Below are 27,389 nucleotides of genomic sequence, written 5' to 3'. Positions count from 1 at the left end.
CAAACGTCTTTGTTTGGGCTTCCGAAAGCGGATGATGTCAGGAAACAGTGGTTGCAATTTACTTTTTAACTCTGTTCCTGAGCATTAACCTCAATTTGCTATTGTGTGCTGCACATTTTACTGAGGACAGCTTTCACAACATGAGTGAGTAGTGCTGGATTCGACAAAAGCTTTTGTTGAAAGACGGAGCAAGGGGCGTGGCAGTACTGAAACACCGTCTAAGCTGTTCACCAATCACAACGCACTGGGACAGCCAACCAATCACAACACACTTTGTTTTTCGGAAGGCGGACCTTCATCAAAGCCGGAACTAATCGAGCCGTTTGTGCCAGGATGGGGAGAAAGGTATTTTAATAATGTAAATTATGTGAAAAATAATGTGTTTTTCGAACCATCAAGCATGAGAGCATGTTCTAGTAGACCCCCAAAACAAAATCAAGACTTTGTAAAAGAGCATAATAGAACCCCTTTAACAAGAACAGTGCTATAATACAATAAGAATAAGATGAGCTTCAGCAACAAGGTTACTAAAGCAGTCTCAACACTGCAGGATAGATGTAATTTACTACAGTAAATTACTGGTGCCTCAGTTATTCAAAAAGACAGTGATGTGTGCATGAACTTATGTATAGGCATTTCTGACAACAGTTTGCACCATTTCTTACAGTGATTGCACATTACTGAGTTTCCTAATGTCCTGTCGAGTATAAATTAGTTAAAAGAACTTGTTTAGAACAAATAGAATGTCTTCGACTTTGTCAGATCACCTGAAAGATGTTTTTCTGCTGAGAGGCAGGTACCTGTGCCTCCGATAAGGGCACTAGAGCAGGATCCAATGACTGCTGCTGTAACTGAAAACAAAAGCAGGGAAAAGTGATAATGTTAAGGGAGTTGGAGTATGAACCAAACAAAAACAGATTGTATACAGCGCATGCCATTTGGTTGATAAAGTTTTGTTAGCTGAAGTCAGAAACACTGATGACACCTACATCATACCAGTGATGGCTTGAGCAAAAATGGTTAAAAACCAAGTATGTTACAAAAGATTCACTGGAGTCAGAACGGGATATACCAAAGCAATGCATGCAAAAGTTCCCTGACAATTCAGCCACAACTGCTAAATACAAATTTATGCCCATCACTAGTTGAAATAAACACTAATTTACTAGCCCAGACAAACTAGCAAGTAAACAGCACAGGCCTGTGTTGCATGCAAAGGCGGGTAATATTTGAGCACAACAAGCTGGGCAACCAATACATCAATCTCACACATGCAGCTTTACCTGAGGCTGGACAGCATGCTGCAAGCTCTAACAAAACCATGCAAACATAACCGATGGCAGCACACTTACATTACTCCCGCTGGCTTTGGGGTGGGTGGGCAGGGTTCCACTTGCCTTCATGGAGCTCACCAACTTATTAAATGCAGACATGTCAGGGTCTCGTGGTCGTGACGCAGCCCCAGTTCCTTCTGTCAGAGCCTTTTCCAGATGCTCCACCATGAAGGGAGTTCCCCCACCTCCACTGGGCTGCTTTTGAGGTAGTGGAGCTGGTTCAAACTGCACCTTCAGTCCCTTCAAACCCACCTCCACTTCTTCCAAAGACAGCACCACCCCCGAGTTTGCTATAAAAGGCATTTCAATTCTTCAATATTTTTTTTTTTTTTTTTTTAATAATGGGCAATTTGACATCTGTGGCCTGCTGTCTATAGATGAAGTTGTATACACACATACATACATTTAAAAAAAAACACCTCATTAGGCATTATTCCAATAAAAATATACAGGATGCTACTCACTGCTCTCCTTTAGGTGAGCCTTGTTGACATTCAAGCTGGACAATAGCGGTTTCAGGTCAATGTTGGCTTTATGCAGCAGCTCCAGAATGTCCACCTTCTCTTTGTGTTCCACTGAAGAGATGGGGGTGAAGTACAAAGACGTACCCTGATTTAGAGATCCAGTATGAGGTTCCAGACCTGACATACACAAAATTATATTGTGTGCCATTTTGGCATATGCATGTATATAGTATGCACTGATGCATCAGCCACAAACAGACAAACTTGTAAATGCTACCAACCTCTGATGGAAAACTGAATGTAAATGTGTAATATGTTATATATATATATATATATATATATAACATATTACACATTTACATTCAGTTTTCCATCAGAGGTTGGTAGCATTTACATTACCATTCAAAAGGGTCAATAACAGTAACAGACTAGTTTTTAATTTAAATTTGCAAGTTTGTGTATGCCTATTTCAAAGCTACGTGGGCAACCTTGAAATCAAACACCAAACCAGGTGAATAGACTGGAATAAGAAAGGGTAACCTGCTAGTCTCTCCAACTCCTCATGCGGTGTGGAACGTAGACTGCTGGAGCGGCTGCCAGAGGGACTTCTGTTACTGGAGAACCAGCGGCTGAAACGACTGGCCATGACCGGACCCTCAGCAAGAACATCTTCAATCATCTGAAAGGAAAGAGAGAGGAACCCTGGTTTAAACCGCTATAACACAGAAGCAGGAAACAGCCATGGGGAGTAGATGACACTTACGTGAAGAGTGTCTGCAGACTGCTTAGCACAATAGGGTGGAAAAGTGGGCATTTTGGAGAATAGTTTAATTTACAAGATCCCCACATATTTCTTAAAACCACATTCAAATTTGGCACAACGTAGATGTGCATAACCCCCCCTCCCCCCCCAATCAATCCTCATCCCGTTTCAACAGCATCAATACAATCTTTACAAATCAGATGGGCATAAATTTGCATTCCATTGAGCTTTTTGTATAACAATTCAAAACCAACAAATAGCTTGACACCACACAACTGCAAAACCAACAAGGTCATATCATATTTAGAACACCAGACATGAGCAGCAACATATGAACCTCAAACAGGCTTGCTGAACCATTCTGCAATAACCAACACATAACTACCTCTAGTGTTACATTCACTTAGTAGGAACATGGATCCAGAGACAATCGATTCATTAGAGAAACGTATTAGGAGGCATCAGTAGTGCTGCAGTACAAATCGGTACAGAAAATGACAACTACTAAAGAGGTACAAACGTAAAAGGAGCACAGCAAACGCACAGAGTGGAGTAAAAAAAATTTAAAAAAAAAGGCTGACATTAATTATAGATTAATAACTGCCCAAGAAGTACCTAATAACCACATGATCCAAACATTTCTGGGCATAAATTTGCATTCCATTGAGCTTTTTGTATAACAATTCAAAACCAACAAATAGCTTGACACCACACAACTGCAAAACCAACAATGTCATATCATATTTAGAACACCAGACATGAGCAGCAACATATGAACCTCAAACAGGCTTGCTGAACCATTCTGCAATAACCAACACATAACTACCTCTAGTGTTACATTCACTTAGTAGGAACATGCATCCAGAGACAATCGATTCATTAGAGAAACGTATTAGGAGGCATCAGTAGTGCTGCAGTACAAATCGGTACAGAAAATGACAACTACTAAAGAGGTACAAACGTAAAAGGAGCACAGCAAACGCACAGAGTGGAGTAAAAAAAACAAAAAAAAGGCTGACATTAATTATAGATTAATAACTGCCCAAGAAGTACCTAATAACCACATGATCCAAACATTTCTAAAAAAAAAATAAATAAAAAAAACCTTGGATGTGAAATATCCCTTTAAGACAAGCCAGATATTTTGTGACCATCACCCTTACAAGCATGCAGTGCTCCCCATATCTTACCGAAGCCAGGCCAGGCATGGTCTTTTCAAGATTGAAAAACTCATTGAAGTCAAATTCTCCAGGGGTTTGCTCAGGAAGAACCTCGGCATGTGGAACCTCTTGGTCAGCTCCTGACTGTTGAACTACTTCAGGGTCTTCAAGGAGCCCGCCATTACATTCAACTGTAGGTGTGGAAGATTGAAAAAGCATGCTGATAAATGCACTGATCCAACAACAGAAGCATTTGTTAGGTGTTTGCATTTGTACAATACATGCCTTCTTTAACAGACTCTGGCTTCTTCCTGGAACGCTTGGTCCTCCGCTTGTCATCCTCCAAGATCTTGTCATCAAAGCCAATGAGCTCAATGGTCTCTGACTGACTAGTGGGCCCACCAGAGAACCACTCTGGCTCCTCTTCAGCATAGGAATCATTTCTTCTTCTCTCACTGAACACTCTTTTGTCTCCAAAGTCTCTCTAAAGTAGAACACAGAAAAAATAAAGTTTTATTCTTTGAACAATACAATAATAGCAAAAGGTTCCTTTGTATCAAACCCTTATCCTAGTACCCTAAATCTCTTGTCCTTAAATTCACGTTCTCGGTCTCGCTCCCTCTCCTTTTCAACTCTTGCGTCCCTCTCAAATACACGTGATGCAATGATACGGCCACTCCCTATACGACGTGCTCCCCCCAAACGAAGTGACTCGTTCTCTTTGTTCTCCAGAGGGCTGATGGGGCGGCGAGGGAGGGCAGTGGGTGCCACTTGACAACCCCCACCAAAACTACGTCGTTGTGGACTAAGAACCACCTCAAGATCATCATCTTTTACACGTTCCCGAGGATCTAGGGAAGACAAAGTTAATTCTGGTATTGTTTCAGCAACAAGGTTTTGATAGTCAAATAACATCAGAAACTTCTTGGCCAATTACCTGCAATTCTGCGTTTTAGCGGAACTCTATCCTCTGCATAATCTTTCTTGTATCCTTCTGTTGGACAGCTGTTTTCTGAAGAGGGATATAGTGAGGCATGCCATTTTTCAGGGTCCCAGACCCCATCACTATGAAGGAGACAGTACTGTTAACATTTAAGGCTTAGGTTCTTCATATAAGTCAATTTAAAACAGCATAAATCAGTAGTGTCACACTAAGTGTATTCAAACAAATGATTACTGTAAATAAATTCTTTGATTGCCTAATACTGGAAAGCAGCGGTTAAGTGCTAAAGAGCCAACACTAGGTGCCTTAAAATAAGACAATTAAAATCTTAATGTTTATGTATACAAAAGGATATGCAACAGGAGTCAATAATCCCACTGTGGGGTGTGCCGGTACGAGTATCGGTACCGAACGGTTCACGGGGCAAATTCCAAATGGAAGTGATTATCCCTATTCCCTTGGAGTGGGGATTTTGGAGTGAGCAGGGCACGTGCGTGCAATTACTTAGTCGTTTGGAATGCATTTGGCAAAGGGAGCGACATAATTTCCTAATTATCTTCAGCTGGCATGTTCCCGTGACAACGCAGCACAGTGCTGTTTTACTGTCATAAATGTCTTTTTATTGTTGTTAGCATAACGGTTGCAAATAAACATACATTTTATATTTTAAAACGTTTTTAAAATATGCTATATAATATAAAAACTAATATATAAAACTTTTTAAAATATAACATTTATATTTTTTATGCCGGTGTCCATCAGCGAATCTCCTGATGGACACCATGCTGCGTTGTCACTGGGAACATGCCAACTGAAGATAGAGGAAATTACATTGCTCCCTTTGCCAAGTGTATTCCAAACGACTACATAACGGCACACACGTGCCCTGCTCACTCCAAAGTCCCCACTCCAAGGGGATAGGGATGACCACTGGTACGAGTATCAGTACCGAACGGTTCACGGGGAATTTGCCCCGTGAACCGTTCGGTACCGATACTCGTACCGGCACACCCCTAATCCCACTGATGTCCTTTTCTTATGATCTTCATGCAAGATAATATGGTGCCTCATTCAGAAATATTCAAACTGAACTGGCAAACAAACACTAAAAAACTTCACCTGTCATATTTCTCTGATAGACACTCTGGCCTCTCGTTGGAAATTGGCAATTCTTTGATTTCCATAAGCTCTTCCTGCAAAAACAAACAATTATCAGCATGATAAAACTGTACAGAACACCTCACAACTAAATGTAAACTAGCTTGCATGTTCCCAGCCATTGATCCAAGTTGTGAGAAATGTCATGTAGAACCAGCTAAATTAACTCGCATGTTCTGGACCCGTCCTGCTCTGTCTTTTTTTCTGGGAGTCTGTCTTTGATTCACTCTCAGCTATCACATCTATTAACATTTATTCTTCTCCATTAACTGGCCTGTTCTGAGTTTTTCCTCCCGATTGCGAATTGCCATTTTATTTTGCTGAGTTAGTAGCTTTTATTTCACTACTAGCAAGGCGCTGTATTTTGATGCATTGGAAAAGTCCTCACCCCCCTCCCATACTCCATGGATACAATATGCCTTGTTCTTTGTTAAATTGGAAAAACTTAAATGCAGTCTCGAGGTTCCATGGTTAAATTTTCAAGAATTTGGTTTCCCTTTTTGGATAACGTTAATTCTCTGTGGCTAGATGTAACCTCTAGGCCAGGGTATGTGATCTTTTTGTATTTTTATTATTATTTATTTTCTTTCCTGATTTTAATGATCTGTTTTTTTTCTTAATGTTACCGATACCAAATGTTCAAAATCAAAGAATAAAAGTGAGGCAAGCAACACTACGCATTTTGCCATCATCTAATGTTCATTGTTTCAGGAAATAAATGCGCAATGCCAATCAATCACACATTATTTTAAAATAGGTATGGACTAAAGTTAAGGGTTTTCCTGCTATTTATCCAATTAAACATGCACGTCAAGATTAAGTCAATGTTAAGTTTTTCAATTCACTGCAATTCTACTAAACTTAATTTAATAAAACTATTTAAAAAAAGGGGGTTAAATAATAGGATTTTAGTATTGGTAATGAATCATGAATAAGATTAAAATATATAAAAAAAAAACCATTTAGTCACCTTTGGGGTCATTGTTACGTAGCAACAGGAGTAAGCAGCTGCTGCTCTGGTCGACAAACAAATTGCTCAGATTCTAAGCAATCCATTTAAATGAAGTCTTAAATCACCCTTGAAATTGACATGAAAAGAAAAACCACTGTATCTATTTTTGTGGTTCCACTTAATCATGACATTAAAGTCTGCTTTAATGGGCTTCAAACATGGTCTTATTTATGGCCATTTAAAGCTCTAAACGTTACACCATGTGTTCAAAGTACATCACACTGTAATATCAAAAGATCAAGGCAGATTTGCTCCTCAAAAGAAGTTTCCTTTAAGGGATTGTGATTGTTCTCACCTTGGTATATCTATAGGCGGAGGTCACTACTGAGTCCTTCACCGTTTCCACTATGTTTTCACCATTTTCATCCTTCTCCATGACTCAGGCGGGTGGTCAAACTGAAGTGAAGCCTCAATATCAGACACTCTAGGCACCTGTGAATTAATTCTATAGCATTAGTTTAACTGCCATGTCAACGTAATTCACATTTATTTGGTTTATTAGTCTTCAAATATTACAAAAAAAACAAAAAAAACTAGCTATTCAATCCAAACTCACTGAGCTATTAAGTGCGATTGTACAAACAGGCTGCAGGCAGTTTAACAAGGAGTATATAAATCCCGTAAAGTCTATAAGAACTTCAAATTAAATGTAACTTGAATATATTTTAAAGGGGATTAAAAGGTGTAGGGATTTAACATCAGGTAAATGTCTGGCTCCTGAGTAGCTGTTGTATTAGCAAATGACGAGGCATACAGCAAGCCAACTACAGAATACTAATCAGTCTGATGCAGGAACATTACGCTACAATCTCCCAAAAATGAAGAACGCGTCTGTTTTGAAAAAAAAACAAGCACCTTTCTCAACATTTTGATAAACCCACCTGATATTTGAAACGGTGTCACAGCACCGTCTCTCTCCTCGCCTGGATAACGTTACCTCAGTTAGCTTCTGGCTACCTGTCTTATACCAAACTACAAGAGATGCTAGTCAGTCCAGATTTCAGACAGGACGCGGATGAAGCTTTCTGCCTAAAAATAAAGTTTCTCTGTCGACAATCTTGACAGGAGCTTCGGATAGCCCTTGTCACTCCATATTTAATCGCTAATTGGCGGAGAGGAGCATTTTATTAGCAAACTGGCTAAACTCAAGCCGACGCTGACTATTTACTTCGGTTCTTATGGACAAACGGCTCTATTTGCACCGTTTCTGCTTTTAAATTACACTTTTGGCTGGTTTCACCTTAGGGTTTTTTTCATGAGAGCGAAAAACTTCAAAAAAAAAATCCGTGTTTGTTTATTTATAGGCTAGTGAGCCGGGTTAGCAGGCTAGGAAACTTATCCCCACTCATAAAGCTGCACAACGTACATAAAAAGCGCGTCAATACACTAAAGCTCACATATATTAGGACAAATTCCAGCAGCTAACTGGGTTCGATCACTTAATTTAAGCTTGTAGTCCGACTGCAACAATCAATGTACCTCGGGGTACTTTCTCTGAGCTCTCGCTTACGTCTCTGTTCAGTCTCAGAGTGGCGAATTTCTTCAGATCTCTGACTGGTTCTGAGGAAGGCCCCAATCAAGGATTATATAGTGTCTAATCACGCCTTCTTTAAAGTTTTAAGAAACAAACACTCACATTTGATTGTAATTTCAAATCTAAAAACAAAAAACACCAGATTACGTGGTTACAAATGTGTATTTTATTCAAGGGGGTTGACAAGAGTCGTTACGGAATTTTAGAGCAAGAATACATTTCAGGCAATCAACGTGGCCACCCATTATAAATTGCAGTCACGTGACAGGATTTAAAACGCTTGATTTTTTTTAATTTACATGATTCGGACTAAAGTTCAAAGTATTTACCTGCTATTTATTCGATTAAACAAGTATGAACAAGATGGACCAATTCCATGTGTGCTTGCACACATCTGGCGAATGAAGCTAATTCTAATTCTGATTCTGTTTTAGGTTTATTTGTCAACCTCGTAGCATATAATCAAATTAGTAATCAGTATTTTTTAGAAAAATAAGATTATGTAAGAAAATGTAATAAAACTATAAGAAGAAAGATTTCAAAATTGTTAATAAAAACAATAAGTATAATGAGATTAAAATGCAATAGAATAAAACAGAAAACAGAATTGACTAATGTATGTATATGCACACATATAAAGTAATTGAAAATGTTTTTTTTAACTAAATATTTAATTACCAGCATAACAATTTAAGTGAAATGTATAATAATGATCACTCAGACAGACTCTCAAAGTAAAAGTGACTGTTAGGTCCCTTTCATTCATTAATTTCCAAAGCTTGGAAACTTCCACATGAGTAAAACCGTTAAGTCCTACACACTTTATCTACTCGTCGGCCATATCGAATCGTATCGAAAACAAAATAAGTGGTATCGCCCATCCCTACTGTTCTGTGATGTCATCAGGAGATTAAACAGCCCAAATGCGCATTTCCTGCTTAGTAGAGAGACGTTACTCTCCTAAGAAATCTCACAAACTGATATGTTGACCTTGGGACTTTATCTACTCGTCGGCCATATCGACATGTTGAGTCATTGTGTGTGAGTTTAACAAACGTTCTGTTCTGTGATGTCATCAGGAGATTAAACAGCCCAAATGCGCATTTCCTGCTTAGTAGAGAGACGTTACTCTCCTAAGAAATCTCACAAACTGATATGTTGACCTTGGCCTTGTCAGGACTTCTGCGTGACATTTTTAAATGAAAGTAGAACACAACTTAAAAAGCATTGCGGCTCAATATTAAATTCACAAAATCCTGTGTACAGTAAAGACATAAAAGACCAGTTCTACAGGATGCGTCAGTAATGTATTTAATAAATTAAATTAATTTAATATAACTGCATTATTTTAAAATATCTGTATTAATATTACTGTAACACAACTGCATTATTATTATTAATAATATTATTATTATTATTAATTATAATATAAATGCATTATTAAAATGTTCAAGTTGCCATTTTAGGCAGGTCTTTTATTATGACATTTTACCGGAAGAAAATGTATTCAACACTGAAGAGCGGCAGTTATGGTTTGTTGTTAGTTGTTGCCAGTACGATGACAGCTTTTTAATGAGCTGCAGTAGCGTTAAAGCCGTAAGTTGAATCTATAAAACCCTAAACGCTACTTTATTTACTCTATTCCAACCAAGTAACGTTAACGTTATAGTAACTTATGCTTGAATGATCTATTAAAGATGCAAACGAAAAGACCAAAAGCTGGGAAACAGTTGTCTGGTGGTGTAGAAAAGAACCGACCACGCAAAACACTCATACCGAAAAACACTTACCGGGTCGGATATACTTGGAACCGAGGTGGTAGACTTAAAGAGCTGAGGATAAGGTAGGAGGTAATGGCATCCCCCATTCGTTTATATGTTGTGAATGTCATGATAAGTGACTGTTTTTTGGGGGTATTTAGGCATCTTGCTCGGAAGTTCCTTCACTTGTGGATTCAGAAGACATTTGGACGAATAACAACATCACAAGCCAGGTCCAGTAGAGTGGTCATGTGTTTAAATAGCGCAGTAAAATGTACAAAGAAATGCTGCAGTGGTTCGACTGTGCGATATATAATGTTTATTTAATGAAAATTGTATATATATATATATATATATATATATATATATAGATCTCATTATTGTAAGGTGGTCTTGAGGAAAACCTTAGTGGCTTGGAAAGATGAGTGGTGGCATGCAAGAAAGGAATGGACCCTAAATATAAGAGCAGACTGCCATTATACGTAAGTTAGTTCTCTTATGCTGACCAAGGCTGCATTTATTTAATCAAAAATAGTCAAAACTGTAATATTGTGAAATATTACAATTTAAAATAATTGTTTTCTATTTTAAAATTTAGCTTATTACTGAGATGGCAGCACTGAATTTTTAGCAGTCAACATTACTCCAGTCTTCAGTGTTACATGATCCTTCAGAAATTATGCTGATATGTTGCTCAAGAAACATTTCTTATTAGTATCAATGTTAAAAAATAGTTGTGCTGTTATCAATTATCACCAACCATAATTTATTTTATTTTTTTTATTGAATTTTTTTATTTGCCCATTTTAGGTATATGCTGTATAGCAAAACATTTCAAGCCTGGCAGGAGTACGTTGCTGTCCAGAGAGAAGAAAAGAGAAAAATGCAACTTGCAATCAGATTCGGTGTATAGGCTGTTATTCTGTTAATATTTTAGTTTATAGAGTTGAATGAGGATGTAAATAACTTTTCAGCGTTTTATCTCACATTACTGGGGATGATTGTGTTGTGTATTATGTCATAGTAGCTGTAACTGAATATTTGTACTGCAGAGACAAAGCACACACTACGTTCTGTGTGGAATGGTTGGGAACTGTACCTGGACTTTTGTCGCATGAAACGCAGGATGCAGGAGGCAGCAGTGCAGCATGAGAGACTCGCTGTACTAAAGTGAGCATTGCTCTTATGTGGTGTCAGAAAAATATAACAAGTCACATTCATAAGAGTAAAGCAGTCAGATACATAATAAACAATGTTGCGATCCTGGTGTAGGGTCAGAGTGTAGCATAAAATAACAGACTTGACTATGACAACAACATTTTATGTTAAAATTTAAGCAAGTAAACAAGCAAAAATCAGTCAATATGTTGATATAATTTTACATGTATTAATAAATGAGTAACATTATTAAACAGAAATATATGTACACTACTGTTCAAAAGTTTGGGGTCAGTCAAATACAGTTAATCAAAAATACAGTAAAAACAGTCAAATTGTTATTACATATTATAACAATAGTATTGCAATATAAAGTAACTGTTTTCTATTTTTATATATTTAAAATGCAACTTATTCTTGTGATGGCAAAGCTGAATTTTCAGCATCATTACTCCAGTCTTCGGTGTCACATGATCCTTCAAAAATCATTCTTATATGCTGATTTGCTGCTCAAGAAACATTTCTTATTATTTTCAATTATCAAAAACAGTTGTGCTCTTTGATAATTTTGTAGAAACCACGATACATTTTTTTTCATGTATCTATGAAACTTCATTCATTTAAAATTTATTTTGATTGCTTCCATTGTCTTCATTTGTAAGTCGCTTTGGATAAAACAAATTTGGCGTCTGCTAAATTACTAAATGTAAATGTAAAATAGAAGTCTTTTGTAACATGAATCTCTTTACTGTCACTTTTGTTCAATTTAATGCATCCTTGCTGAATAAAAGTAATAATTATTTAGAATGGTTTAATTAAAAATTATTTATATGGTACATTTATATAATATAAACATATATAAAAAGGCATGTATATCACATTGAAGGCCTATTTTTTTTTAATGGCCTTTTAGTAAAATGCTAATGTGATATATTTTTGTTTGTGCATATTTTGGTCATTAAAGGTGGGTTTGGACTGTGTGGAATATGACACTACAGCACAGGGATGTGGAGTACCATCAAGAAGATCTTGCTTTGCAACACTGGGCTCACACTGTACAGAGCAGAGTGAGTATGAACATGTGAGAATGCAACTGTATGATGAAATTGAGGGATCTCTAAAGTGGCTATTCTTCACAGGCGTGGCTGCACTGGAGAGACAGGATGAAACAAGCCTGTGTTCTGAAAGAGAAGGAGTCCAAAGCTCATCGTCACTATTGTCTTCAACTGTTAAGACATGCACTGCATGGATGGATCAGACACACAGAGAACCGACAGGCTAAGAGCAAGAAAACAGGTGCCATTCACTTTTTATATTTATGATATATACTGTTGGTCAAATTGGTCAGAAGTGACAGTGAAGACATTTCAAATAAATATTTCTGTTTCAAATAAATGCTTCATCACAGAATCCTGTAAAAGAAATGTATCATGATTTCCACAAAAATATTAAGAAGCACAACTGTTTTCAATATTAATAATAAGGACAGAGAGCAGACAAATTGGCCCAGCACGGCTCCCAGCGGCTGGCGTTCTCACACTGGAGACACTGTATCTTTGCTTTCACAGTTAAACAGACAGTTCTCATATACTTTAATACTGGAAGAAAAAATGAAATATGTCAGTGAAAGCATGATGGTACCTAATGCAGTTGTATTCCTGAGCTGTCTTGTAGATGTCAGGTTGTGCTCACAGAAGGCTAAGAGGGAAAAGGCTGCAATGCATCACAGACAACTCCATCTTCTGGTTAGTTGTGTTCTTGTCTTTAGATTAATGTTCCCAGCGGCTGGCGTTCTCACACTGGAGACACTGTATCTTTGCTTACACAGTTAAACAGACAGTTCTCATATACTTTAATACTGGAAGAAAAAATGAAATATGTCAGTGAAAGCATGATGGTACCTAATGCAGTTGTATTCCTCAGCTGTCTTGTAGATGTCAGGTTGTGCTCACAGAAGGCTAAGAGGGAAAAGGCTGCAATGCATCACAGACAACTCCATCTTCTGGTTAGTTGTGTTCTTGTCTTTAGATTAATGTTTTTTTTTGTCCTTTTAATGTTTTATTATATAGCTTTTTTTGTTTGTTTGTTTAATTATGTTGGTCTTGTATTTCTTCACAGCATTTAGGTTTAAGAGGCCTTGCTCTAAACGTCACTCAAAGTAAAACTCATCGTCTCAACAAGAACATTAGTGTCCAGCATCATCATTACATTGTATGAACGACACAAATGCACATTATAAACACAACTCTTGACAGATCTGTCCTTGAATTTAAAGTAGTTCATTAAAAAATTAAAATTCTGTTATCAGTTACTCACTCTCAAGTTTTTCCAAACTTGACTTCCAAACAAAGATATTTTGAAGAATGTGGGTAACCAAAAATGTAGTGGTGCCCACTGACTTCCATTGAATGGGAAAAATACTATGGAAGTCAGTGGGGACCAGAAACTGTTTGGTTACCCACATTCTTCAAAATATCTTCTTTTGTGTTTAGCAGAAGATAGAAATGTATACATGCTTTGGAACAACTTAATGTTGTTAAACTGTCTCTTTAACATATTAGTGGAAATTATATTTTTCTTTAATTCTTTTTTTTTTTTTTTAATAAAAGTTAATTGTACTATTAAAAAAAACTAAATTTCATTGACGTAGTCTATCAGTAATGATTATGAATGTTATGTTTTTCTGTTGTCTTTCTATTTCAGTCATTATTTTTAAAGGGGTCCTATTATGCTCTTTTATAAAGTCTTGATGTTGTTTTGGGGGTGTACTAGAACAGGCTCTCTCATACTAGGTTGTTCGAAAAACACATTATTTTTCACATATTTTACATTATTACAACACCTCTCTCCCCAGTCTGGCATGAACGGCTCGAATAGTTTCTGAATCAAATGAAGGCCCGCCTTCTGAAATATGAAATGTGCTGTGATTGGTTAGCTAGGCCAGTGTGTGTTGTGATTGGCACCACTCTGCGGGCCTGGTCGGGAAATGTCATTCCCCTTACCATAGCCGCCTGCAAGCTTCAATATCAAATCAATTTGAGAGCGATTTAAACCCGGATGATTGTAACCACTCTGGGAAAGCTAGCCTCCGACATAACACTTGTTGCCTTCTCTAGTGCAGCTTAACCAGGTCTCGTCCCATTCGTCGATATTTTTGATATCACAAATCCCGGAAAATATGCGTTGTAGTCCAAACGAGTCGTTTATTGTAGTTTTTGAAAAGTGATTTCTGTTAAATAAAATATCTCCTTTTGGAGTGGACTTTGAGCTTTGTTATTTTGCAGATCTTTTTTATGCTCAAACAGCAACATTACAGACGTGAAAGTGAAAAAGCTTAATAAGATCCCTTCAAGGTTTTTGTGTAAAAAGTGTAAACGCCAAAAATGGATATTGACATTTTTCAGTTGCTGGCAAGGTCTTGGAAAGTCTGGCAGTTGCGCTTGGATCAGGCTGAGGACAGAAGCCTGCAGCCCCGAATGAGTGTTGCACAAGCCCATCACAAGTTAGTTACATAAATGATTTAAATATGTGCACTGTTGGCAAAACAATCTACATGTGCTTTTTTATTTGAAGCATGTCATATATATTTATACATTTTAGGTTGTTAATAAACATGAGTTGGTCTGTGAGACTTTTAAATGGTTGTCATTAATCAACAGAATTTCTGTGCTGAGATCTTGCCTTCATCGTTGGAGAAAACGTCTCACAGAGCACCGACAAATGCAGGTAGCCACCACACTCCCATTATCTTATATCATAGGCCACCTGCAGTTAGTAATGGACTGCACTTTTCCCCATTTGTGCCTTAAAAATGCTTCTAATATATTATCAAACTATCTGTATATATACATATTTACATAGGAGTTGGAACTACGTGCTGATGCCTCCTTTGCCCGACGTATCTTTCCACAATGTGTAAACACTTGGATGGAGTTTGCAGCACAACGCACAGAGAAACGAGAGCAGAAAGAGAGAGCTGAACAACATTACAGGCAAGCTTCTGTGCCTAAAATAGTGTGTGCGCATGTAGATATCCATGTCTGTGTTGTATTGTACTGAAAATGTACATGTTTTTGTCCTCTATACAGGCAGCAGACTTGCAGTTGGGTATTTTAAACTTGGTGGAGAAACCTGGAGGTACAGAGAGATCAGAGACTTGCTGACAGAACGGTAAGATGACATCCATGAATATACATTCACAAAAAAATGAAGTCAGTGAGATATCTTTATAAAGAAAATAATACTTTCATTCAGCTAGGATGGACTAAATTGATCAAAGGTGACATTAAAGACATATCTATATCAAATAAATAAATTCTATATCAAATAAATGCTGTTCTTTTGACCTTTCTATTCATCAAAGGATCTTGAAGACAAAATTGATCACAGTTTCCATAAAATATTAAGCAGCACACTCATTTTCCACATTGATAATATTAAGAAATGTACCAAATCCATATATATTGGAAAGATTTCTGAAGGATTGTGTCACACTGAAGACAGAAAATTCAGTTGTCATCACAGGAATAAATTACTTTGTAAAATATATTAAAACAGAAAACAGTTGTTTTAAATTGTAATAATATGTTACAATATTACTGTTATTTGTGTATTTTTCATAGGCTGTGCTGCATTCCGAGCATGTGTCTTGTGCCCGTGCCTGGTCTAAGTGGTACTTTGGTGCTGTACAGCGTAGAGACGAGAGATTCAAACAAGCAGCAGCCGACTCGCTTTACAAGCACTCTCTGCTATGCAAGGCCCTGAACCAGTGGAGAAACCTCCTCGCAAACATACAGACCAGGTGCGAATCAGATAATGTAAGCTACAGGAAGAACATCTTAATAAACCACAGAGAATTTTGATGAAGTTTAAGCTTTTTTGTGTTTTGTTGATTAGTCAGAGACATTTCGAGCAGGCAGAGGATCATTATGGACAGCGCTGTCTGAGAAGAGCCATGGCAGACTGGCATCTGGTACGAGCAGCACAGCTGGCTCTATTCACGAAGAAAACACCTGATAGTGTTTTTTTTTTCAATCATATGATGATGTTGTTGTTTTAATTGGTTTGAAATATTGTGAATCTAATATTAGTAAATGTGAGCTTGTTAAACAGTATGTAGATCACAAAAGACAGAAGAGAGAGAAACTTGCACGAATGGAGAAACATTACAACAGTAGATTGCTCAGACATGCTCTAGAGGCTTGGAAGGTATGAATACAATTGTTTTGACACAGGATACAGTATATTTGCAAATACTGCTATATTATAGTAATGTATTTTAAATTGTTTATATCAAGTGTACAGCTGAAAAGTTGATTAACTCATTGTCTGTACATGCATGCATGTAGTCATACCATTTGCAGACTCAATCGATCAACCAAAATGTAGAGTGCCGTTACCAGGAGCATCAGCAGCACCTTGTCAGGTATTATTATGATCTATTTGTTATAATTTACTGTAGTGTGTATTTTAAGATATGTGATCTGTTCTGTCCTTTTTTATTTATGTTTCTGCAGAAGAATGTTCTATTCGTGGAGGATAAACGTGGCACAGTTGACGGAAGAGAGAGAGAAGGAAAGCAGAGCAAAATGTTTTTCTCAAAAGCACCTTCTATCTCAGGTGCTTATATCAAAATTATTTGTATAACAAGTAAAAAGTAACACCTATTATTTATAAGTACAACTTTATAAACTAAATAATATATATTTGAATTGTTTGATAGGTGTTTCTGGAATGGCGACAGAGAACAGTATCTGCTCATCTTCACTGTCACCAGCAGGAGGAGGCTCTGAAACGAGCTCAAACGCACCTGGATGAATGTACTTTGGCTATATGAATGCCACTCTTATTAGTCTGTTTAATGATGAAATTATTCAGTGTTGTTTTTGTACCGCTAGTTCACTTGCAGGTGGCTTTGAGAAGATGGAGAGAGCGAAGCACAGAGGTAAAAGACGAGAGACTCGAGAATGAGAGGGCCAGCACACACTACAGCAGAACCCTGGGGAAAAGAACCCTCAACACATGGACCACTAATATTCAGCATCACAAAACTTATCAGGTGACTGTCTAAGTCTCCATATCTGTATATATTTCAGTCCAATCTTAATTATTTGATATTTTATGTTGTGTATATATGTTTGTGTTTTTTAGGTAATGAAGAAAAGAAGCTTTGAGCTTCATAAGTTGAGGATTTGTCAGCACTTTTTTATCTGCTGGAAACACAGGTGAGTTTTGATTTAACAAAGCATTCAATCATATTTGATGGATTTTATAAAAAAAAAATCCTTGATGCTGATTGGTCAGTACAGTGGTTCAGCTGCTCTCAAATGTGTGTTATATTAACTGCTATGACACGAAATGCTTTTTTATCTCCTGATTAAAAAATAGCACATTTTTTTTCATTAAACTCTTATTACTATAGCACAGCCTGTTGTTTAAATATTGCTGTACTTGTGATATTAAAGCTTTATTATAGTCTCACTTACTGTGCAGTGGGTGGAGCTGCTGATATTGCCTCATTTCCTTTTTTTGAGCTGCAGCTACTTATGATTGATTGTTATGGTCTCTGAAGTTTTTATATGGTATTTTCTGTCTGAGTTTGAATGTTTATGACATACAGCTGCAGAGCAGAAGAATAGAAGCAGAGAAAACTGAGACTGCCCTTTGGCATTGGTCCCTCAACCTACAGGCCAAGGTAATGCCAGATCATGCACCACTTATTAATGATAATGCAAGTTTCCTGCAACTGCATAATTTCATACAGTTTGTTCTGTATGTTTTCAGGTGTTTTGCATGTGGCGGCAATGGATTGCAGAGTGTCAGAGAAAACTATGACTGCCGCCCCCACTGGATCCCCCAACATTATTGGGCTAGAGTACTGTCAATCTGACGATGCCTGTATGCCACTAGATCAGAGTGCTGTCAATTGCTGCCTGATTGTTGCATGCAAAGTTTGCATTTGGAGCGCTCAACAACGCCGTTAGATCAGTGGGCTCTGTCAGTGCTTTGGCAAGGTAGCACTTTTTTTTTTGCCATGCAATAAAGCTAAGTTCAAAGGCCAATTTAAAATATTGGTACAGTAAATAAAGTGCACAAAATCAGTATTTTGTTTAGGCAGTATTTGTGACACTTTTGTCCAAATATTTGTGGCAAATTTGTCCAAACGGCGTGCGTTTTTTGCGCCAGTGCATTAAAGGATCAGCGTGTCATGTAATATTCCCATATAAACTTTAACATCCAATTAAAAAATATTTGTATAGTAAAATTCGCTAATGCACGAGATCAATACATCCTTTATTAGACCGCTTTGTCGAGTTAAATGCATCCTAACGGAGGTGTCGAAATGCTGAATCAATTCATTCACTTCCAACAGCGCTTAATGGGAGCAGCGTCATAGAGGGCAGAGCGTCACATTATTTAAAGGGGACGTTAACGCGTTAACGAGTAGCGAATGATTAAGTAGCTGCATTGGTTACTTTTATGCCACTGATAAAGCTTTTATATGTAGTTTGGGGTAACAAAGGGGTTTTATAGGTTTGACTGAAATAATAATGCAATAATTATTTGACATTTTAAATCAATGTTTCAAGAAACAACAACAAAAAAATTGAACAAAAAACAGATAAAGACAAAAAAGTAGCCATTGATAATATCTAAACAATATGTAGTAGTATAGTATATAGTATCCAAATCAAAATGTAATAAAATTAATTTATGTGTGATTTATGTGTAAATTATGTGCAATGTCTTCGCCACTAGGGATTGTTACATAGGGCTATACAGGCATCTAGTGGCAACACAATGATATTACAGATACTAAATTGTGCAACATGTTTATCTTAACAGTCAATTTACAAATAATGCATTCAGATTTGTGGATCTCAATGCACTGAATCTCCACAAAGTAGTGTCGTTACTATGACAACCAATTTGAATATGACAAGCAACTGATGTCTGAAAATAATTATATATATATAATTTTTTTTGGGGGGGGGACAATAGGGATTTCGCCTAGGGCGTCAAATTGGCTAGAAACGGCCCTGGGTGCAATTTATGCAGCACTACTGAGGAAGCTATGATGAAATAATTTTTTAATGTCTAGATTATCATAGTTAATTATTTCGCTGTATTGTTATTGTTTGTTGCTGTTCAAAGTTGTTCTAACTTAAAATGATGCATCTGTTAAATGGGTCGCAATGAATGTATTATGTCAGGGAATCGGTCGCACTGAGCTTGTGTTTCACTGTAAAGTAGACACAATTAAGTATTTCTGGTGGTTGTGGTGGTATCACTTGTCTGTATTTGTGGTAAAACTGCTGCCTAAGACATATTTATTTCCTGGATGTCAGATTTTCGAATTTGGTGGCTCTGCCATCTGTATTTGCTATGTAGATTTTAGTAGGGTCATTCACTCAGAACGCATTTTTTTCATTCATGCGTTGCTCGACGTCTTGAATGCTGCGCTCTCGTCTCAGGTCTTTATAGCAGCTTTTCGCGCATAATTCTCGTGTATAATACATAATTCTAAAACACGGCGCTCAAGTTCAAAGAAATTCACCTGCTAAAACACGTCTCTAGACCTTGCACTTAAAAAAAAAAAATTAATTAATTAAAAAAAACTTTTATTGACCTGTCTCGCGACCAAAACACTATCTGCCGGTGTTCTGGCTCCAGCTCAGATGAATCTAACGTTTTGAGCTGAATGTGTGGCTGTCAGTCATCACCGCACCGGTGTGGATATTTAAGGCCCGTTCACACCAAGCACGATAACTATAACGATAACGATATAGTTCTAAAAATCGTTCTCAATATTAAAGAATAGCATAGTTCACACCACAACTATAACGATAACGACACAGAGGAACGATATCGTTGTGATCACTTTCAAAATTATTTTTTCCAGGTTATGAACATAAAACACTGACAGCCAATCAGAATCCATCCTGCTGTAACTAGCTCAAGAATTTAAAGCGGCAGACGCGCGTGCGCTTAGAATAAACAGACGATATCGTTCGCTGGTGTGGACGCTAATATCATTATCTTTATAGTTATCGTTCTTGGTGTGAACGGGGCTTAACTGTACTTCGCGATCACAGATTCTAGCCTACGTCTTGGAATATATGACCCAAATAAGAATTTTCACTTTATATTGTCATCTGAACAAGTAAGTAAAAGTCTGCCACGTTTGTCCTGACCAACTGAGGAAAAATGCATTACAATAAATCGTGCTACCAATGGTGATTTAAAGATCGGTTAGCTCATATCACATCAAAAACCATGCAAATTATTATTGTTATACTTTATTCTCAAATTATTCATGTTAACAACAACATCAGCATTGCCTATAGTGTGTATTAGCGTGTAGATTTCAATTTCTGTACAGTTTCATCTCTAATTGTCATTCCATTCGAATTTCATATTAAGAAATTATTTTAACCCAAAAAGCAAATTATGCTCCCTTCGAACTGGTTGTCTTAAAAATACAAAGCTGTGAGAAAAGGCTAGAAACGATCGGCCACCTGCAGGATCCTCACATGCGATAGCCTACTAGCCGGGACAACTTCTTTATGTTTACAGACGTGACGTAATGACGCGGCAGCATGCTCGAATTTCCCGCGAAAACCTGTACCACTCAAATTAGAAAACATTATTATAAACTAGCCGTTCGGGCTAAAGTAAGGAGAAAGTTTTGAACACTGGCTGGTTATGTACTTGCTAAAATATTGATTTCGGATCATTTTTCACCAAAAAAAGGTTACGGACATCAGCTTTAAGATCTAATATGTTATTATTATTAGTGATTTGAGTAGCTTAAATATAGAATTTAATTTGTATGCTTGTACTTGTCGTTACACACCCCTAGAGGTCTAATGGATTGTGTGTGCTGTTTATGTATATAAGACCGTTGTTTGAAGAAAAATATTCTACTTTACGCATGTTAGACAGTAGCTAGGCTAGGCTATTTGTTCATCTCTGGTTTCATTTATTTATTTATTTAATTTTCAGAATAATTTTAGTAATGTTTCCAAATGATGTTTCTTTGCAGCTTGAGAGTCGCATTTCTTCTCTATCTTCGACATTAAACAAACAGAAACCCACCATGATTCGCCATGCTGCCAGAGTTAACACCATCCAGAGCCAGCTACTGTCCAATGTTAATACAAAAACACCCACTAAGTATGGAATATAAGTATAAAAAGTCTATATTGTGCAGCCCATTATATGATGCCAACTTTATTCCAGAAACAATTTCAGTTGATATTGTATTTTTGGAAATCTAAATTGTGTGACTCAAAACCTGTTTTTATTTCAGTTATTTATGTATTCAAAGACACTTTTGTAAATATGTATTTCATTTCTAATAAAGCATTAAATCACACATTTGAATGTTTTGAAATTGCTTATTTACCTTTAACGTGCATCCTAAAAACTGAGATCATCCTATTATTAGAACTATTCGCTTTGAAAACACCCGCTTGCACAGTACAGTTTTTTCAGACTGACGCAAACCTAGACAGTGAGATCTTCAGTAGACGACATGCCTGTTTCACCGAAACGTCTCTGCTGGACTCGATGTAGACAGTTACTGTGATTCATCTTCCCAGAAAAGATTTCTGATATGATGAAGCGAGTTAGTGTTATTGTCATCTTATTGCTGTGCTCCATCACCAGCTGGGGTAAGTGCGCGTTTGCTAAAATTATCAAAAGCTGCGAAGGATTAACTGGTGCTTTTTCAGTTGTATTTTTTTACATGCATTTCATCATCGTGTTCATTTACATTTTCAGAAATATGTTCATAGTTTTGAACGTATTTTAGAATTATTAGGGGATACATGTTTGGTGAAGCAAAAGTTGCTATACCTCTGCCAGAATATGCATGTTGCACCCACTTACCTACTAATATATAAATATCCCTACTAATTTTGTATTGTAAAAAAAAAAAACATATGTATAGTTTTACAATAATGTTATTTTTTTACAATACAAAATTAGTATGGACTGTATTATAAAACTGACCTACATTTAAAATTGTTGGTCCCACTTTATATTAAGTGGCCTTAACTACTATGTACTTACATTAAAAAGTGTAGTGAACTTATTATGTTAATATTGTATTGCAATACACTTTTGCTGCTATTAAGTTGGGATACGGGTAGGTTAGGGACACATTTGGTAGTATGGGTAGGTTAAGGTGTAAGGGATGTGTCAACAGTGTAATTATAAAGTAATTACAGAAATTAATTACAGATGTAATTACATGCAGGTATTTTTTTTAACATACAAGTACAATGTAAAAACTTGTATGTACACAGTAAGTGAATTGTACCAAATGATTAACTTAAATGTAAGGCCACTTAATATAAAGTGGGACCCCTTAATAATAGACAGTAGTATGCCTGTAATGACAGCTACGTATATTTTGTCGACCATGCGATTTTAATGGTTTATAATTGTTTCCTGTTTTCAAATAAATGGTTTATGGTCCATAAATTCATGCAAAAATATGTTTTTTTGACACAAAACACAATTGTAAATATTTTCATTTCCTCACGAAAGAAAAAAAGTAATTTATTAGTAAAACCCCATTTTATTTGTGACCTGTTATATCACTGTTCTGTAAGTGTATGCCTGTATATCTGCGTTCAGGTAAGAAGATGCGCTTGTGTACAGTCTCAGAGCCGGAGCAGAGGAAGTGTGCTGAGCTGGCCAAAGCTCTGGTCGCAGTCCTTCCACCTGTGGCTCTCAGCATTTGGCCGTCTCTCATGTGTGAAAGCTTATGGCACTGCTGACTGCATTAATAAGATGGGTGGGTTACATATGATATTGTGTGTAAGGTGAAATCTGTTTGAATACAAATCAATCTGCAGGACAGAAATGTAGATGCTTTACGTTCTGCTATCCTCTCCTGTCAGGATAATAAAGCTGACCTAGTGACTCTGGATGCTGGAGAGGTGTACTCTGCAGTTTGGCCTCACAGTAGTTGCAAAGGAAATCTACAGAGATGGTATCATACAAAAACCTATTGTGGTTTCATTCTTGCTCTGTTTATGGTGTCTAGTAGGTCATACGCCTCACACTTTGCAAGCAGAAACATGTAAATATGTTCCTTTTTCACTTTGTCTCCACCTTCATCTCCCAGGTGGCTGTATTCTTACAGTTGCTGTGGTGAGGAACAGCAGTACTTTAGATATGCGCTCTTTGTGGGGCAGTAGGAGTTGTCATAGTGGAGCTCGCTGGACTGCAGGTTGGAGTCTCACTTTGAGACATCTCCTTTCTCGAAACCTCCTGCCCTGGGCAGAGGATGAGCCTCTCAGTCAGGGTAAGACAACCAATCACAAATCTTATATAACCAGTTATATAATGTATATATATATATATATATATATATATTGCCAAGTGACTGGAAATACATAACGGAAATTTGGAAAACCTTTTCAAACAGATTTAATTCCTTTACATTGGAACTGATCTATTACACACTACTGTTTCTGTGTTGTTTTAGTAATATTTTTTATACTAATAAAGGTTTTATTAATATTTTTGAATGATCTTTTCTTTTTGATATTATCTTAAATTTTAGTTAAAAGGAGTAGTTCACCCAAAAATGAAAATTGAAAATTGAAAATGAAAAAAAGAAAGAATATATATATATATATATATATTTTTTTTTTCATTTTCAATTTTTCAATTTTCATTTTTGAAAGTTCTTGGTCGCTGCCCAGGTATCTATGTGGCCTTGCTCAAGAGCCTTGGACATGAAGGTGAAAGATTGCTTCCCCTCTGTACCATCTTGGAAATGATAAGCTTAGACTTTAATTTGTGTGTGTGTGTATGTGTGTGTGTGTGTGTGTGTGTGTGTGAGAGAGAGAGAGAGAGAGAGAGAGAGTGAGAGAGTGTGATTAGGCAGCTCACTGGAGGACAGTGTGGTGAGGTAGTGCTGTAGAAGTCATGCTGAACAGAATAAATGTGAGCAGTGGGCTCTTAGCATAAAATCAGATCCTCTGGTGTGTGTGAAAGCTTCATCTATGAGTGACTGCATTGAGAAGATCAAGGTCCAGTAAGACATATTTTCAGTTATATTTAAACAAACATCATCAACATACATTTTTATTTAATTTAATTTTTTGTTTTATTTAATTTTATTTTTAACAAAAGCAGAATACAGTTTTATCACAAAAATATTAATGGCTTAAACATTTTCTCATTTTCAGTAGTGATTGTGATTCTCAGTGTAATTGTAGTATTATTTACTATTGTACTATTCATTAATATTTTTAATTAGCTTTAATTATTTTTATATTTTTATTCAGCATTAATTTTAATTTAATTTAATTTGAGTAATTTCATGTGCTCTTGTCATTTTTATTAGTTTTTTTTATAGGCCTATATATATTCTGTTTTACTTTAATGTATTTTTTAGTACGTATTTTATTTAGGTTAGGTGCTAAGATAACGTTTCTCATTTTCATTAAGTTTTTCATCTAATATTTATATTGTATTTCATTTAATCTTTTTCAAATAATGAAAACTATTTTTAGTTTTCATTATAAGAAAAAAGGTATTGGAACCCCTGCTTTAAAGGGAAAAAAAACCCTCAGGTCATCCAAGATGTAGATGAGTTTGTTTATTCATCAGAACACATTTGTAGAAAATTAGCATTACATCACTTGCTCACCAATAGATCCTCTGCAGTGAATGGGTGCCATCAGAATGAGCTGGTAAAAGCAGCTGATGAAAAAACAGCTAAAGGACAGTTAAAATGCTTTAATGATGGATTTTCTTCTTACAAACACGCATCTTTAAGACATTTATTGATGGACTGGAGTTGTGTGGATTATTAGTTTTTATTATCTGTTTGGACTCTCATTCTGACGGCACCTATTCACTGCAGAGGATCGATTGGTGAGCAAATTTAAGTAATGCTAAATTTCTCCAAATCTGTTCTGATGAAGAAACAAACTCATCTACGTGTTGGATGGCTTTAGGGTGAGTACATTTTCAGCATATTTTCATTTTGGGATAAACTATTCCTTCAATGTAGCCCATTCTGTTTTCAGTGTACGGTAAGGTGTTTTGGAAAGGTTGTTTACCAGGAGGTCAAGGCAATCTCTGTAAGGTGTGTATGGGTGGGACTGAGGAAGCTGACAACTATAATGAGCGTTACTATGGCAATATGGGTGCGTTAAGGTGAGGAATTACTATTTGTGCACAGTTCAAATAAAATGGTATACAGAAAAATATCTCTCATTGTTAATGTACCATAGTGCAAACCAAGCAGCTGTGCAGGCTTTAAAATGTCTTTTACTTCAGGTGCTTGGTTGTAGACCCCAGTGGGAAGAGCTTTGGAGACGTGGTGTTCATGGAACACCACAATCTAGAGAGCAACATCGAACGTAAGATGTAAACTCTTGAGAGATGTCATCGAAATGAATCACATTTGTAATATGCGTGATGTGTTTGTTGGACAGGTCTAAACACCAGTGGCTGGGCAGAGGGTTGGCTCGCTTGGGACTTTGAGTTGCTTTGTGGAGACGGCAGCCGGGCTCCTCTGACAGAGTGGAAGACCTGTAACTTAGGAGCAATCCCTCCAAATATTGTTATGACACATCCTGTTCTTATAGCTCGCATTTATGACCTCTTGAAGTCACAGATCTGCACGCTGAATGAATAATCATTTGATTAATTTGAGAGTCTTTTAGCATCAGAATACTGATGTGTTTTGCACTATAGGAAACCATAGCAGCTCGTCCAGATTCTGGGTTCCACCTGTTTGAGTCTCCGCAGTATGGAGAGAGTGACCTGCTCTTTAAAGATGCTACAAGGTGCCTCGTTCACACCAGTCACATGGACTACCGCACCATATTGGGAGAAGAGTTCTATTCACAGGCTGAGAGCATCTTTAACTGCACACACTCAAGTGAGAATAAAGGGAAACATTATTATATCTATACCAGTTATTTGTTTGCATTACAATCACTGAATTTTAAAAGAGCTTGATTTAAAATAGCACATTGATATGTCAAATGTCTCTTATTTGAATGATTATTCGTGCATATTTTAATTGGGGCTATTGTTTTTAATTATGAATTAATTTATTTTTATTTTTTTGACATATCTTGCAGTTCTGCAATCAAGATGTGTGCAGCATATTCTAATCAACCTCTATGATTTTTTTTGACAATGTTAAAAAGAAGCATGGGTCATAATGTATATGGTTTATTTTGTATCATTATTAATTACTGACATAAAATACTCTCTTAAGATATATTTTATATCAGTGAGTGCAGTATTGGAGAGTTTTATTAGTTTCTTCAAAGAACACTGCTGAAGATGTGACCTTCACTAAACTACATTTACCATCATGCACCTGTGTAACAACACGGAAGTTCTTGTTGTGATGACCGCTACTACACTTACTGTACTAATGTTTACGAAATACAAGACTTTTGGTGTCGAGGATTTTATAAATACAGGTAAGTTATTAAAGTAATGTAATTGCTTGTACATTTGAAATATTTACAAGAGGCATAATATCCATGGCATGTTTCTTAGTGTCCTAGCTTACTTGACATTTGAAAGTTATACAATGAGTTGGTCACATTCCACCTACAGACGTCAAAAAATGAATTAACTGACATTACTATTTTATCGTTATGTTTATAACGTAATACTTGTCTATATGCTCGAATACCATTAAAAAATATTGCACAAGATTTATATTCAGCAATGTTATGATGTAATAAATACCATACACCTTTAAGACATTGCACTTAAAGGTTTATGATGTTACAGTCGGATATTACTGTTACTTACAGGTCAATCTAGTTATTTACAGGCCAGTGTATATGCCTATATGTATATATATATATATATATATTGTAATTATTTTTATTAGATTTTATTTTCTTATTTATTTATTAGTATATTATATCCATGGATATTGGAAACACATTTCCATGTATATTTTATTGAATAACAAATTAGCTGAACAACTTTATTTATCAGAAAAAATGCCACAAAATGCACCAGGGTGTTTGTCGACCCCAGAGGGTTAAAGAACTTTATTAGTTCACCATATTTTCAGACCATAACATGTAAATTCC

The 27,389-nt window shown here is 36.5% G+C and overlaps 2 protein-coding genes and 1 pseudogene across 8 annotated transcripts in view; 2 read left to right on the top strand and 1 right to left on the bottom strand.

Annotated features, from left to right (window-relative positions):
- Nucleotides 1-8,385, bottom strand: part of LOC107584417 (eukaryotic translation initiation factor 4E transporter-like) — a 12,755-nt gene extending 4,370 nt beyond the window's left edge. The window contains exons 1-12 of one of the 7 annotated variants that reach the window (XM_016271017.1): nt 8,314-8,385; nt 7,716-7,806; nt 7,130-7,266; nt 5,784-5,857; nt 4,659-4,786; nt 4,298-4,572; nt 4,007-4,205; nt 3,752-3,912; nt 2,339-2,477; nt 1,799-1,975; nt 1,353-1,624; nt 768-851 (exon numbers count right to left, since the gene is read on the bottom strand). In XM_016271017.1, the coding sequence (XP_016126503.1) occupies nt 768-851; nt 1,353-1,624; nt 1,799-1,975; nt 2,339-2,477; nt 3,752-3,912; nt 4,007-4,205; nt 4,298-4,572; nt 4,659-4,786; nt 5,784-5,857; nt 7,130-7,210 (1,590 nt within the window). In that variant the 5' untranslated portion in view covers nt 7,211-7,266; nt 7,716-7,806; nt 8,314-8,385. Of the gene's footprint in view, nt 1-767; nt 852-1,352; nt 1,625-1,798; nt 1,976-2,338; nt 2,478-3,751; nt 3,913-4,006; nt 4,206-4,297; nt 4,573-4,658; nt 4,787-5,783; nt 5,858-7,129; nt 7,267-7,715 lie in introns of all 7 variants that reach the window. The other 6 variants (XM_016271016.1, XM_016271020.1, XM_016271022.1 and 3 more) reach the window with 6 other exon arrangements.
- Nucleotides 8,386-9,868: 1,483 nt separating this feature from the next.
- LOC107584446 (protein SFI1 homolog) lies at nt 9,869-18,115 on the top strand. Its single transcript, XM_016271070.1, is given in 25 exon segments — nt 9,869-9,964; nt 10,066-10,211; nt 10,290-10,361; nt 10,500-10,610; nt 10,939-11,033; nt 11,181-11,298; nt 12,251-12,353; nt 12,426-12,642; nt 12,771-12,836; nt 12,961-13,031; nt 13,405-13,497; nt 14,691-14,788; nt 14,946-15,012; nt 15,148-15,278; nt 15,375-15,456; nt 15,909-16,087; nt 16,183-16,258; nt 16,399-16,494; nt 16,635-16,711; nt 16,803-16,905; nt 17,009-17,105; nt 17,184-17,344; nt 17,437-17,510; nt 17,906-17,980; nt 18,070-18,115. Coding segments are annotated over 24 exon segments (2,376 nt in total). The 5' UTR covers nt 9,869-9,940; the 3' UTR covers nt 17,925-17,980; nt 18,070-18,115.
- A 3,679-nt stretch (nt 18,116-21,794) lies between these two features.
- LOC107584487 (melanotransferrin-like) lies at nt 21,795-26,755 on the top strand (annotated as a pseudogene).
- Nucleotides 26,756-27,389: the final 634 nt, after the last annotated feature.

This window comes from Sinocyclocheilus grahami, unplaced genomic scaffold, assembly GCF_001515645.1.
Source record: "Sinocyclocheilus grahami isolate Dianchi unplaced genomic scaffold, SAMN03320097.WGS_v1.1 scaffold60.1, whole genome shotgun sequence".
In the NCBI taxonomy this organism is placed as follows: Eukaryota; Metazoa; Chordata; class Actinopteri; order Cypriniformes; family Cyprinidae; genus Sinocyclocheilus; species Sinocyclocheilus grahami.
Note: the sequence above shows the minus strand (reverse complement) of the source record. Positions and strands in the feature narration are given on the sequence as shown.